Genomic DNA, 15,046 nt, shown 5'->3' on the forward strand with positions numbered 1-15,046 from the left:
AAACTATAATTTTAGTAATTATAAACGTACAAAGGAGACTCATCGAAATGTCCAAACATATTATTATTATTATTATTATGAGGTAAATACCTAAATACGTGGAAATCAAAGCTGAAGGGACCAACATTTTATTATTTTAAAGGTCCGTACTATAAAATATTAATGTGTGTTTCTTAGGTGGTGTATTAGAGACTGTAAAATAATTTATAAATCGTATACTTTACAATACTTTAAATTAATCGCAATAAAACAAATAGGTTGCTTAAAAAAAAAAAAAAAATACTTTTTACATTTTTGTATTATTTTTGTACTGTCTTCTATTCATCGTGCGCAGATATGAAATTATGCTCCCTATAATTCAAATAAAGTCAACAAAATAACTTGTTATGATTTTCACTGTAATTTCAAATCCACATTTATCAAAAGAATATTGATCAGATACTTAACGTCATAAAATAATGTCTAAAAATAATTTTCATATTCGTCGAAAAGACATAATTGTATGTATTTACCAAATATATTTATAAAATAGGTATTACTAAAAAAAAAAAAAATAATTGGATGTTCGTGTACTCGTATTACTCATCTCCGGGATAATTTCTATAGTCGTACACCAGTATACATAACTATATTCCAATTTAATATTTTTGCGTGAAATCGAACAAATAAAAACATCAAAATGTACAGACAACGCATCCATACAAATTGAAATCCATACAAATATACAATCGTTTTTTTTTTAGAAAGCGATTATTAATCGTATTCATATAATATTAAGAATAATACTATATATTGTTGTGTGCTCTACATTTACACAAAGCGCCATTATTATTATGATGTTTTATCCCGACCGAGGTCATGCCGAGTTTTGGGTGCCATACATTGTGATCACTGTCCCGATTTTTAGATTCCGAATGGATTTGACGAGCGCATTGCTGTTTTTCACAATGACGTCTGATTTTATTTCATTATTTTCTTTCTTGTCGCAGAGAAGACGATAGAAAAGCTCTACGCATTTCGTTCGACACGTCTCTAATAGATTTCAAATCAAACACAGACAACTTTAGACGATTTGATTTTTGAATTTTTAACATTATTTTTTAAAAACTGTGAAAACCCAGCTTAACCACTATAAAATCGACCTGTAGTACATGTCCTCAATAAATACATTTTCGTTTTTTACAGACAATTTAATGTTGTCCGTAATACCGGCTGCTGCATGCAACTTATTTAATTGCAATTAATAATAAAATTAAATCTGTTTTAATTATAGATACCAGAACACCATTCATTACTTTTTTTTCGATTTGAATGCATACCGTGTACCTATATAATACAATAGTTGAATAGTATACCAACGCATTACTTGTTCGATGAAAATTTAATTTTGAAAATAAACTTCTTATAATATAGGTACATAACTTTTTTTTAGTACCTATGTGAAAATTTTAATGATATAATTTTTCCTGTTTGTACTGTTGAATCATAACTACAAAACTGTGCGCTGCTTCGGATTTCAGTGTTTCAGCCCAATCATTGCCTCCATAAATCTGGCCATATATACTATATAATTCACAAATAACCTGTTTTTATCATACATCTTATTTTCGAATTTTCGAAGGTGACATGATTAAATATCATCGTTTGCGTGTCGTATTTTAATAAATTTATCTTTTAAAGCGATGAACTATTGATTGTTTGCATTTTAGTTATTACAAACCATGCACTTACTTTAAATTTACTTACCTAGTTTATTAGTATTTGAAATATTGCGTCACAGCTCAAAGGGTTCCTATTACTTAACTCAACTCCCAGTCCATTCTTATCATAAATCCTGATTTAATACAAATGAATGATGTCATTGTGTAGAGTATATGTTTTTCCACTACTCTACTACAATTTTGCTGCCGCAAAGTATACTTTGGACAAAACATTTGTTTGTTTGTATTCCGGAAACAAAAAAATAAAAAACAGTTTCTTTTTTATTCGCTTTAGTATTTATTCTTATCTGGCTTCCTGATTTAATTAATATTATATTGTCTTAACTTTTGCTGTAATTTATTATGTTGTATTGAATTATTGTTCCATTTCTTATAATTTTTTCATTCTAGGTACTCAGTTTCTTATATTAATCAGTTATCGCAATAAAGCTATATAGAACATAATAATTCATAATTTGCTTGATAAACAAAGAAAAACCAACAAACAGTATTTATTGAATGTATTAATTTTAAAACTAGTAACAATTTAACATTAAACATTTTATTTCAATGATCATTTTTTAAAGACCATTTTGTCCATGTCTATCAACATTACATACATAATACATGCAACATTTAATATAATTTTAAAATTTGTTATCATTCGTTTACTTTCTTTAAATTGTTTCTAAATATTCAAAGTAAAAATATTTTGTCTTTGTCGTTTTATCGATGTTTAAGATATAGTTAAGGGTTTAAAAACAATATGCAATTTTTTTGAATAGTAAATTATGGTTTATTTTAGTTATTATTAATGATATGATGTTGATGTCGTTAATTATTTTAAAAAAGTATCAAATATTAAAAGGAAAAATATGATTTAATAATAATGAAAATACTAAAAAAATGATTTAAGATTATTTTTTAAATCACTTAAAGTAACTTATATATGTCGATGTATAATATGTCAATGTTAATTTAATCTTATTTGTCGAATTTAGACGGCAAAATTTACTAATATAATATTCATTTTTCGATATATTAATATTATGTGTATAAGGCCAAAGTATGTGTACCTACATAGTTTCACACACAAACACTGTTTTGTACACAATGCATGTAATCAAAATAACAATAACTTTCCACCAATAATAATAATAAAAAATATATATTTTAGATTCTGAGAGGAGCGATGAATGTATTGATTTTAAAATGTTGTGTGTTTTTATGGTGTCTGTTTACACGATAGGTTGTCGAAATAATGTTTCGATTTTCAACTTCAGTAGCTTTTCGGATTGGAAACTAAATCTAGTTGGTACATGGGGGAGTTTTTTATAAATTACAGTAAAATTGAATTTGTTTGGTAAAAAAGCTTCAACATTTAATGCAAAGCTCCTAATACATTGTCACAACAGTAGGTAGTTAAAAAATATTAGAAATACATGGTCAAAACTTTTTTTAATAAGTATTGAAAGTCCGAATTTTGACAAAATACTTAATAATCACGTAAATTTGAAATTTACTTTTTGTTAAAAATTCATGAAAATGTATTTTTTTAAATCTAAGATTTGAAAATTCAGTACAAGATTCTTCATGAGTTCAAAATTTTTATGAGCATTTGAATTACAACATTGGATATTTACTAAATTGCTCTGGTGCCGATATTCTTATTTTGTTGCTATTCAAAAATAAAAAACTCTTAAACTTGAAATTTATACCATATGTTTATTTATCAATTCCTATACTCGATACAATTTTCAACAATTTTTAAGTTATTTATAGACATTTGAAATTTTCAGTATTTTTTATTTTATAAAAATGCGAATAAAGTTTTATTCGTTGGGTCAAAAATCTTAAAATTTAATACAAGGTTCCCCATAGTTTGATATAATAGCAGTTGAAAAGTATTAAAAATACAAAAGCACGTTTAAAGTTCAAATGTTGACAACATTTATTTAATTGAAAATTTACAAATTATTTAATTGTTAAAATTGTATAGTACCTACGTTTAACTTTAATAGCTAAGGATTGAAAATGGTAAAACGAGTAGTTAATTTTACGACAAAGAAAATATAAAAACTATTCAAACACAGTTTTTTTAATAGTTATCCTAAGTTCAAATTTCAATGAAATTACATATTAAATAATCAAGAATGACAATTTTATTTATATTTTTGTAATTAAAAAAAGCGGGTAAGTCGTGGATGTCGCTCTGCTGTACAGTAGGTTACTGCAATGGATGGGATTAAAGTTGAATGCAATCATTGGTATCATTGTATACGAAAAACGATTCTGAACGGAGAGGATTTGTCAGTCTAGGATATATTATATTTTAATATTGTCATATATTCTATTTTGAAATAAATATTTTATTTTTCAATTAAGTCGCATTTTGCATAAGGCATAGTTAATCAATTAGTGTAGTTATCATGTAGTTATCATAATTCATAATACCTTATATTATCATAGATATACGAATACCTGGTTTGAGGATAAATCGTTATCATTACGCGATTTCATAAAAATTTAAAACTCAAACGCTCAAAACATTTTTCCTATAATGACACTTCAAATTTTCTCGATAGCTATTTGAAGCAAAACTTATGGAAAACTTGGTGTTAAATTTTATAACCTTAGATATATATACAAACAATATTATGAATTTTGAACTACAAAATAACTTGCAAATATTCATGGTTTTGACGAATTTTTGTCAATATTTGAAATTCAAATGCTAATAAAAATTAAATTTGAATTTCCGGTGGACATTTTTTTTGTGATAAAGATTGAAAAACTTGTAAGGAGCCTTGTATTAAATTTTCAAATCTTAGATATAAAAGGAAATTTTTTTATGAATTTCTAGAATAAAATAATTTACGAATTTTCGTGATGTTTACGTATGTTGTCAAAATTAAAATTTGAATGCATGTAAAAAAAAATGTAGCTATACATTTATTTTATTTTTCAACTGCTATTGTAAAAATATATTTTGAGCCTTGTATTAAATTCTCAAATCTTAGAATTAAAAAGAAAAACTTTTATGAATTTCGATCTAAGATAATTTGAAAATTGCCGTAATTTTTACGTATTAAGTCAATATTTGAACTTCAAATACTAATAAAAAAAAATTGTGCCTATGTATTCTTATAATTTTTTAATCACTATAATAATAACTTATGAGGAACTTTGTATTAAATTTTCAAGTATTTTGATAAGGCCAAAAAATTTTTATCGACACTTCAAAAAAATATTTTCAGACAAATTGAAAATTTCAGTCGTCTATAAATATTTCAAAAAAAGTCAAAATATTTTGAAAATTAAATCATGTAAAGAAAATGCCAATCTAAATAATTGATAAAATTTTCAAGTATCTATGACTTATACTTTTTGAATAATAACAAATATTTAAAATCGTTTCAGGATAAATCGTAATCGTTACGCTATTTCGTAAAAATTTAAAATTCAAACGCACTTAAAATTTTTCCTATAATGATGCTTCGAGTTTTCTCTATAGCTACTTGAAGAAAACTTATGGAAAACTTAGTGTTGTATTTTTAATCCTTAGTTATAAACGCAAAAAATTTTATGATTTTTCAACTTCAAAATTACTTGCAAATTTTCGCGTTTTCGACAGATTTCGTAAAATTTTGAACTATAAACGCTTATAAAAAAAAATTGTGACTAACGATTTTTAATTTTTTTTAGCTACAATAAGAACAACTCATAAGGAACCTTGTATTAAATTTTCAAGTATTTTTGGTCGTCCAACATTTTTTTACCGACACTTCAAAAAAAAATTCTCAAAAAAGTCGAAAATTTCAGTGGTCTATAAATAACTCAAAAAATGTCAAAATTTTTTGAAAATTAAACCGTATATAGATAGCACTACCACAGACATTTGGTGAAGTATTTACAGTGATTAGTTTTTGAATAACAACCATATAAAAAAATCCATTTGGTCGAAAACTGATTTTGCGTAAAAATTCCCGTTTTTCTGTCATTTTTTTTTGTTTTTCTCGATTTTTTTTGGAAAATGTTTTTGACCTCTATAATGCACCAAGGATCTTCACTTTTACATCGGAAACCACCCCCAAAGTTTGAAATCGAAGCATTATTTCGACTAGTTATGCTGTACACAGACACAAAAACAAAAAAAAAAATAACACACATCATTGTAAAATCAATACATTTATCACTTCGTTCAGAATCTAAAAATATTATTCGTGAGTACTTAAATTTCTAAAGTATACTTTATATTCTAATATTAACAATTGGTGTTGTCAGTGACTTATATATATCTACTATGAATGACTTATGACTGAGTAAGTTGGGTTCATAATGAATAATCTAATTTGATTAGTTTGGAATTTATTTTATAGGTATTTTCATTTTTTTTTTTTTAAATAATAACAATAAAATTAATATATCATAATATACCCTAGTAGACTGCAAATCGTTTCCACTCCGAATCGTTTTTCGTATACAATGATATTATATCATTGAATTAAAATTTAATGTTATCCATTACTGTAACGTCTGTAACCCACTTTTAACCTATTGTATAGCAGAGCGACATCAACTTACTTAGGTACTTGCTTTTTTTAAATCAAAATTTTATTTCAAATTTTAAAGTAAAAAAAATCACCTATTATATTATACAAAATACAAATTACAAAAAAAAACAATGAGTTTATAAAAATTGTTCAAAAAGTGAACAAATTCCAAAAAAAATTTAGATTTTCATAATCTTTTTCTTTTATATATAAAATTAGTTTTTATCTAAGATGTAAAGGATTATACGGAAAAAACGTAAAGTAAGTTATTCAATATTCTATTTATTCTCTGTTGTCATAATATTATTATTATTATATTATTTATCTACACTAATATCACAAAACCCAATGAGTATTTGTAATTTTGCTGTTGTCACTAGGTAATTATCACTTGTCCTTTCTCTGCTTGTAGCGACCACCAACAACAGTGCTCATGCGATATACGCGGGGGCTGTGACACGTGTTGCTAACATACAAACCACAAAACAATAAAACTTGGTTGACCAAATCATATACTTTTAATCGAATTTTTATTATCATATTTTGTCTTTTATGATTTTAAATCATGCACAAATGCCGATTATTAGCACGTGAATGGAAGTACACTAAAACAGAGAGTAGACATCTGAGATAGGTAACCGATATTGCCAGTATTTACTGTTTGTTTATTCTTCTTGGATTAATTTGGGTGATACCAAAGTTTGAATACAGTAAAATAAATGCTTCCATCAAGCATATAAATACTTAATTAATTCTTTTATTTATTATGCTAAAATAAAATAATGTCAATCGTTTAAACATTCTAACTGTATTTATATACGTACACTTAAGTGTTAATCAATATTTTTAATAAAAAGAATGCGACAAAATGCTTAATTCTTATTACTTGTATCAGTTGTATCTGATCAAAGTTCAATTTATATGTATAGTTACCATGTCTATTTATGTAAATACCTACCTATTTACAGTTTATACAAAGCTGTAACAATGACTTTTCAAACAATAAATCGTTTAAATTAAATCTTCAATGAAATTAATTTTAATTATAATTTACGTTCTTATTAAACTATTTTTAGTTTTAGACAGCACAATACGTAATTTATAATCAATAAAATACCTATTTTAATAATATTATTAAACGTCTTAACAAATACAATATTATTTGTTATTTTTATTGTATAGGCTTCTTGATTCTTGAACACCACTTCAATAAATCTAAATAGATATTAAACATATTATAGCAAGCTACCGTATGCTTTGAACAAAACAATTTCATTAAGTACAAATATATTTCCGAGTCATTCAGATTACAATGATGTGCTGTAGAATTCCTTTCACTCACCTACACTAAAAGGGGATAGTATTTCGTCTAACAAATTTAACAAAATTTTACACCTCATGATAATTTTAGATTCAGAATGAAGCAATGATTTATTATTGGTTTTAAATTGACATGTGTTTTTTATCTATGATAATACATATATACATTTTTTTTCTAATTACAATTCGGCACAAGATTAGTAAGAATAGTAGCTCAATATTTTAGCTTTTAATTATTGTACTGATTGAAAATTGAGTCTACTGTTAAAGATTTACTTAATATTTAAGTAAATTGATACGATCGGCAAAACAAAAATAAAGCGCTTAATTTTTCTGTTAAATTAGCTGACATTCAAGCTTAACACGACACTGCAAGATTAATACCATTATTGTATATAGTAATTAGTAAATTACTATTAGGTTCATTTTATAGATTTATTATACATATATCAATATACTTATTAATTTGTTATTTGCAAATTGGAATTTTAATGATAGTTATTTTTTTTCAGATACCACAGCTAAACACAATAGTTGTTCAAGATCTACATGTTACAGTACGAAAATCACACCGATTATAATATTTTAGTTTATTTTTAATACATTATTCATTATTTTATATCGTAGATGATGGAAAATTTAAATTCTTACCCGGTACCATATATGTGTACAAACATTCTATTAGTACACAGACGACGTTTGATAAATCCAAGAACACAGCATCGATAGCCGAATTTAATTTCAAAGTTCACATTCACATTCAAGAATGTGAAGGGTTCATGTTTGTGAGTGCCATTGAAGTTATATTCATCATAAGATTTGATTCGTTAAACTAATAAGTTATTATTTTTTTTTTTTAGATTACTGATACTAGCATTCATAAAGGAGTGAAGACTAGAAACTCCAACACTGTAGACGAAGAAAACTATTTAAGATCTGATGAAGATTTTCTATACGAAGATTTGCAAAAAAATATGTTGAGGTTTGTTACGTCTTGAAAATAGAAAAAAAGGAAAACACTAAAAACATTTCACATTAACAAATCACTGATATTTTAACACAAAAATTGATTTCATCATACGGAATTGTTTACTTGAGTAAATTATTATTGGTTGAAAATAAATGTCAACGATAAAAGCTTTCCAATTATGTGATTTCAAAATAAAACTACGAGCTTGATTCACACAACAGGGGATTTTTCTTAGAGCATAAATGATTTTTAATTGGAAAACGGGAATTATATTAATTACAATATACAGAATTTATGACGGCGTGACTGTGTAAATGTGTTGGTGTTGAGTAGGTAATTGGACGTCTCTCGGGGAGGGGGTAGGGATTCGTATTGACTTCTTATTAATTTTAAATTAATATTTCCTTTATGGTTAGTATAATATGGAAGAGTGTTTCATCAAATTTTTAATTAAAAACTAAGCGTGACGATCGAAACTAATTATCTTGATAAAAAACTGTGCACAAATAAATAAATAAAACAAGTTTTTCAACAGATTTTCATTCCAAGATGGTCATATTAGCACAGTCTGTCCCAGTGAAAACGAACCGGTATGGGCTTTAAACATTAAAAAAGCTGTACTATCCACGTTTCAGAATCGCATGGAGAGATTTGATATTCATCACATTGTCGCAGAGGTTGACTGAGTTTCATTTTTTTTTAAACAAAGTTTTTATCCAGTTTCGTCTATAAAATTTAATGTTTAAATTTTGTATATTATTTTCTTATAGAGAGACATCAACGGATTTTGCCCTACAGCATATACGTTTTTGAAGTCAAATGGTACGCAAATAGTGGTAGACAAAGTAAAGGATATCTCAGAATGTACCGAGCGATACCACATGCATTCCATAATTCCAACCTCACCGTACGTTTTCCAAAGTGTAAGATAAATGATGTTTTTTTCTTTTGTAATACTACAGTTATTAAAGTCTCGCTTTTAATACTTTAAATGGGAAATCGACTTAATTCAAAGTTTCTGGACTAATTGAAACATTTTTTGACGTGGTTGAATAACAATTAATTTGAATGCACCTATAACTTTTATAATAGATAATATACACTTGTACAGAAAATGCATGAATTGCATTTTATTCAGACGAGTTAGGTAGAAAATTGACATTTTGACAATAATATTTAATATGAACTTATTTTTACAAATTACAAAAATTGGATATTTCGCAAAAAATAGCAAGTTCTAGATACAAAATATCATTTTTAATTTTTATAGTTAATAGGTTATAAGTTATAAGTTGAGCTATTATGATTACGCTTGAAGCTAATAAAAAACAAAAAAACTACCTAGTATTCAATAAAGTGATATTAATTTCTATTAAGCAACTTCTTCCTATTAATGTCCAAATTCTATATTTATCAATCTGTATAGAATAAGTTATATAATAATTAATTTATCAATTTTTTGATTGATACAATATAGAATATCTGTTTTTATTCCCATATATTACTCTAATCAAGTAGTTCGTACCTAAATGAATTTGTTAAAATAAAGAAATGAAATAATTATCAAACCCAAATACAAACAAGAAAATTATTCGAGGTCTTGTAAATGTTATTCACAAAGTATAATTTAAATAAAAGAAAATTTTTAAATTATTTAAAATCAGTGCATTTTCTTTATTGTTAATTGCTATGATTTTTAATGTTATTGGATTTAAAGGATACAATTATGATTGAATGAGCTCATAACATTCACTTCATTTTTATAATTTCTGTTGTTCTAATAATATGGAAATGTATTTTATTTTGCTTTGTACTGTATATTTAAAAAAAAAATTCTAAAGTTATTAACATTTGAGCTTTACCCAAAATTGAGTAGTAAATATTCTAATGACTTTTGAATCAACAATAAGTTATTTAAATTTTTTATAATTTGCTTAACATGTAAGTTAAGATTTTCATATAAGTTATCTCTCTCTTTTTTTTTTTTATAATTTTTTGAATGGCAACGAAACTAACCAGATGACTATTTTAATATATCTATACTATTGGTGAATTAATTTAATAATTTTTTATACTTTAATAATTGAAAAGCTTCAAATACTGACTAAACGTGAGAAAAATGTATAATATCTCAATGATATTATTATTAATTAATAATGTACCAATACGACTACACAATACACATTACAGGCTTCAAAAGGGCAGATTATCAGACTTTTTCATTCTTTGATGTTTTTATATTATATACCATAATTTAAATATTCTATAAATTTGTTTTTCAAATAACATGATTAATTTATGCTCAACCTTTTTAAAATATCAATACCATACAAACGGTATTTCTTAAATTGTAAGAGAGTGTGTAACTACGTAAATGTGATTTGTATACACTCATTTCGGGTTATTGCCAGTTATGTCGTTTTAACTCTTGTTATTGATTAGTTATGGATAATGTTTTTTATGTATGACATTTATTTAAAATTTGTTTAGAAATACCACAAATGGTCTCCGATGAAATCTTTATTCGTTTGTTTTTACCACATCGATCATCATATTATTGTAAAGATCGATTGTCAAGAAAAACACTCATTTCAACCGTTTGCTAGTAATGAAACAAATAGTGCAAGAACAAAAATATTTCAGACGATGGTATTGATCAAAGAAGAAAATGCAATGTACATTTCTCATCCAAATAGTAAGACACTTCTCAAATCTTATCGCCTGAATTATCCAATTTTTATTTGTCATACACTCATACCCTTAAATTTTAATGGTATTAATATGTTAAAAGGCATTCAACGTGAATACAAAATTGATTTGAAAAATAAATAAAATATAAAATGAGCATCACTGTGAATCTTAATAAAGTACCTAGTCAAATTTATAATTATATGATATTTGAGCAAAATATTTTTCTATAAATAATTACCCACGACTTTTAATATTATACGCCATACCTCTAATTGATTTGTATAATTAATATAATTTTATTTATATTTTTACACAAAATAATAAATTGTTTGAATTTGCAATAATTACTAATGTTATATTTAAATAAATGTAACAGAGTTCATTTTAATTTATATTCAAATGTTTTTATTTGATTAGCTTATGAAATTAGGTCCAGACAACCTTTGCTGTACAATCACAAGCTCATTAGCAATCCGGATTCATCAGATGTTACGGAGACCATTGAATTGATAAAAAACTTATGTGAAATGAGTGAGGTATGCAATAAGTAAAATCTAATTTGGTGTATAAATATTTTATCTTTTACCTTTTCTCCTAGGGACAATTTAACCCTGATTCCCCAAGTGAATTTTATAATGTTATCCAAGCAGCTAGAAAATTAACGTATGAAGCGTTAAAAAACCTGTATTATATTTCACAAAATGATTTGTGTTCATCTGCGACGTAAGTATTTTTTTTCAAAATTATGTTATACCTTTTTTCGTGAATATAATATCTAAATATAATATATAATATATAATACATATATAAATAATATATATATATATATGTATATGAGAATAATGTATATATTACGTTCTTCTACAAATAACTATCTACCTATTATATAAAATTAATAAGTATGGCTTGTTAAAATTATATAAATTACATAGTTTATTAGTTAATATAGGTAATGAATAACAGTTGAGTTTCGCTAACTGTGTAAAGAATGTATAGCCTTCGTAATTATATATAATTTGTCGGTATTGTCATTTTGTTAATAAATAATAGTAAATAGATACAGTGGTACCTATTTATATAACCATAAAATATAAATACTAAATATAATTTAAGTAAAATCATAATATACTTAATAAAGTAATATTATTTTTAAATTTCTTATGACGTACTTACCTAATTATAAAAGTTATCTTTTATATGCATTTTTATGTATCATGCCTTAAGAATAAATTTACGTGTACGTCAAAATAATAAATCAAAATAAACTTTTTCAAAGTGAATATTTATACCTTATCGTATTTTAATATATACATTGTTTGTAGTTTGTTTTCTGAGTGAGTACAAATAATAAGTAAAATCTATAATATGCATATCATAATTTTACTTATATTGACTAAATCGTTATTGTTAGCTTATAAAATATCTAGTTAGTATACATGGAATAGGTAACTAGATGAAGTATGTACATTTGTATTAATTTAATAAACAAAATAATTCTCTAAATTAAATTGCTATTTTATGGAATAACAAAATTGCATACATTTACGTTTACACATATTACAGTTCATGGGTATGTAAATATTTTACACACACACATACGTATATATATATTATATTTAAATTTAAATAATTATTAAAGATATCTTTAAATTACATGAAACTTCTAGTACTTAAAACTCCAGAGAGATGAAAAAAAATTGAAAGTTGTGGAGTTTTATTTTTTAGGGTTATTGAATTATTATAATATAATGTATACTGGGTTCAACATGTGAATGATTTCAAGAGAGAAAGGAAATCATTTGAATCATTGAACTTACGCAATTATTGATGTCAATTCAAAAAGTCACACTTAAGTTTCTATTAAAATTAATTTGGAATTTCATGAACTTTATACAATAAAATTAATATCACTATTTAAAATGTTTGGTTGTCGTTATAACAATTTTTATAATTTTTTTTATTTCAAGCAAACATCTACAAAGCGCTTTACCATATGTTCGTACCACGTCTGCGGTAATACTTATGAAAGACATATTGTGGAATGGAACCATCAGTGAATCCATTTCAACTGACTGGTTAATGGCAATGGCAATGTTTGACAGGTAATTAAATTTATTTTTTTGTTTCATGTAGGTATAAATAGGTATGCATTAATAAATAAATTTATAAAATCACACAGTCATTAAAAATATGCTTTAACGTAGAGGAAAACTTTTAAAGTTCTTTATTCATTTAAATTGCGACCTATAAGGCTATAAAATATTACTTCAAAAAATATTAATTATATTATTATACACTACAGGCCGGATGATCAAGTAGTTTCTGAAATTTCTCATTTGCTGCATAAAGAAAATGCTTCGTCAGATATATTATTAAGTATAACTTCTTTGATTCATACATACTGCAAAATAAATACAAACTGTAATGAAAACGATGAGTTAATACAAGCCATCGTGTACATTGAACAGAAAATCAAAGAGAACGTTTTGATAAAAGAAAACCGAGATGAGGTAACTAAAATTAAATCTACGAAGATAACGCAGTAAAAACTGAATCAACTTAAATATTATATCCATTTCTCTTTTCAGACGTTAATTTGGCTAAAATCGTTGGGTAACACTGGGCAGACCTCACCTACTACTCTTCATACATTAAATGCAATCATTGCAAATGCCGATTTAACCGTGGACATTAGAGTGTCGGGAGTTCAGGCTTACAGGTTTGTTAAAAAATGAAATAAATTTTTGAGTCATCTATATTTCGGACAATAAATTGTGAGGAGCTTCGTGTTCTAGACGATTTCCCTGTAACATAACGAGATCGAATATGTTGGATGTCTTCGTCAACCAATCTCTGGACTCAGAAGTTCGTATTGCCGCATACCTACAAGTAATGCGGTGTCCTATATACAGTATAGTGAGACACATAGTAACGGTTTTGGATAAGGAAGAAGTCAATCAAGGTAATATTATATTAAGATAATATAGACACTTGAAATAAAGAGAAAGTTAAAGAAATATAATATCACTAGTGGTAATTACCTAAATATATTTTATGGAAATAATATTTCGATCACATTTTTTTGTACACCTATATTTTTAACACACAAAATATTTATAACTATGTATAACAATAACTTGAAATAATTTAAAAAAACAAATCAAAAAATACATAAATATAGACTTAAACAGATATCGTATAATTGTTTGATCTGTATTTTTATTGAATAATATGAAGATTTTTAATCATCGTTGGCATTTTATCTGTAGTGGGCTCGTTTGTGTGGACACATTTACAAAACCTGAAAAAGACTTCTGTACCATTTTATTTGGAGCTACAAACCATGTTGGCTGGTGACATAACCAAAAAATTTAACACTGACATACGAAAGTTTTCCAGAAATTACGAAACTTCATTTTTTTTAAGCGAATATGGCGTCGGTAAGGTTTTTTGGAGATTTAATTCTTTGTTATAATAATTATAATTAATCAATGTTGTAAATGTTATATACCAGGTGGATCTTTCGACAGTAATGTGATATTTTCTCCAAAGTCTTATATACCTCGATCGTTTACATCAAACATCACGTTAACCTTGTTTGGAGAATACATTAACATACTTGAAGTTAGTGATAAATGAATAATAAAAAAAAAACAATAATCAAAATCTACAGTTATATAATCGAACAATATTTCAAATTCGTAGTTAATATTATACTCAAAATTGGAATCTTAAACTCAGTCAACACCTTTTTCTTTTTCTTTTAATCAGTTCGATTATAGCTCGTTTAATTAGTCCTGTTTTTTTACGTC

The 15,046-nt window shown here is 25.5% G+C and overlaps 1 protein-coding gene and 1 pseudogene across 1 annotated transcript in view; one reads left to right on the forward strand and one right to left on the reverse strand.

Moving 5' to 3' along the window:
* LOC149061615 (uncharacterized) overlaps positions 1–15,046 on the reverse strand; it is a 587,539-nt pseudogene that overhangs the window by 302,852 nt on the left and 269,641 nt on the right.
* The window catches only part of Apoltp (Apolipoprotein lipid transfer particle), a 124,495-nt gene that overhangs the window by 3,681 nt on the left and 105,768 nt on the right, over positions 1–15,046 (forward strand). Inside the window, exons 2-15 of the mRNA XM_089218145.1 lie at positions 8,086–8,130; positions 8,201–8,358; positions 8,434–8,555; positions 9,079–9,220; positions 9,314–9,466; positions 11,034–11,238; positions 11,652–11,770; positions 11,833–11,957; positions 13,202–13,336; positions 13,537–13,744; positions 13,823–13,953; positions 14,030–14,196; positions 14,504–14,674; positions 14,749–14,858. Coding sequence (XP_089074271.1) covers positions 8,086–8,130; positions 8,201–8,358; positions 8,434–8,555; positions 9,079–9,220; positions 9,314–9,466; positions 11,034–11,238; positions 11,652–11,770; positions 11,833–11,957; positions 13,202–13,336; positions 13,537–13,744; positions 13,823–13,953; positions 14,030–14,196; positions 14,504–14,674; positions 14,749–14,858 — 1,991 coding nt within the window. The remainder of the gene's footprint in view (positions 1–8,085; positions 8,131–8,200; positions 8,359–8,433; positions 8,556–9,078; positions 9,221–9,313; positions 9,467–11,033; positions 11,239–11,651; positions 11,771–11,832; positions 11,958–13,201; positions 13,337–13,536; positions 13,745–13,822; positions 13,954–14,029; positions 14,197–14,503; positions 14,675–14,748; positions 14,859–15,046) is intronic.

The sequence above is a fragment of the Diuraphis noxia genome, unplaced genomic scaffold (assembly GCF_037042655.1).
Source record: "Diuraphis noxia isolate RWA-SAM2 unplaced genomic scaffold, SU_Dnox_SAM2 contig0001, whole genome shotgun sequence".
NCBI lineage: Eukaryota > Metazoa > Arthropoda > Insecta > Hemiptera > Aphididae > Diuraphis > Diuraphis noxia.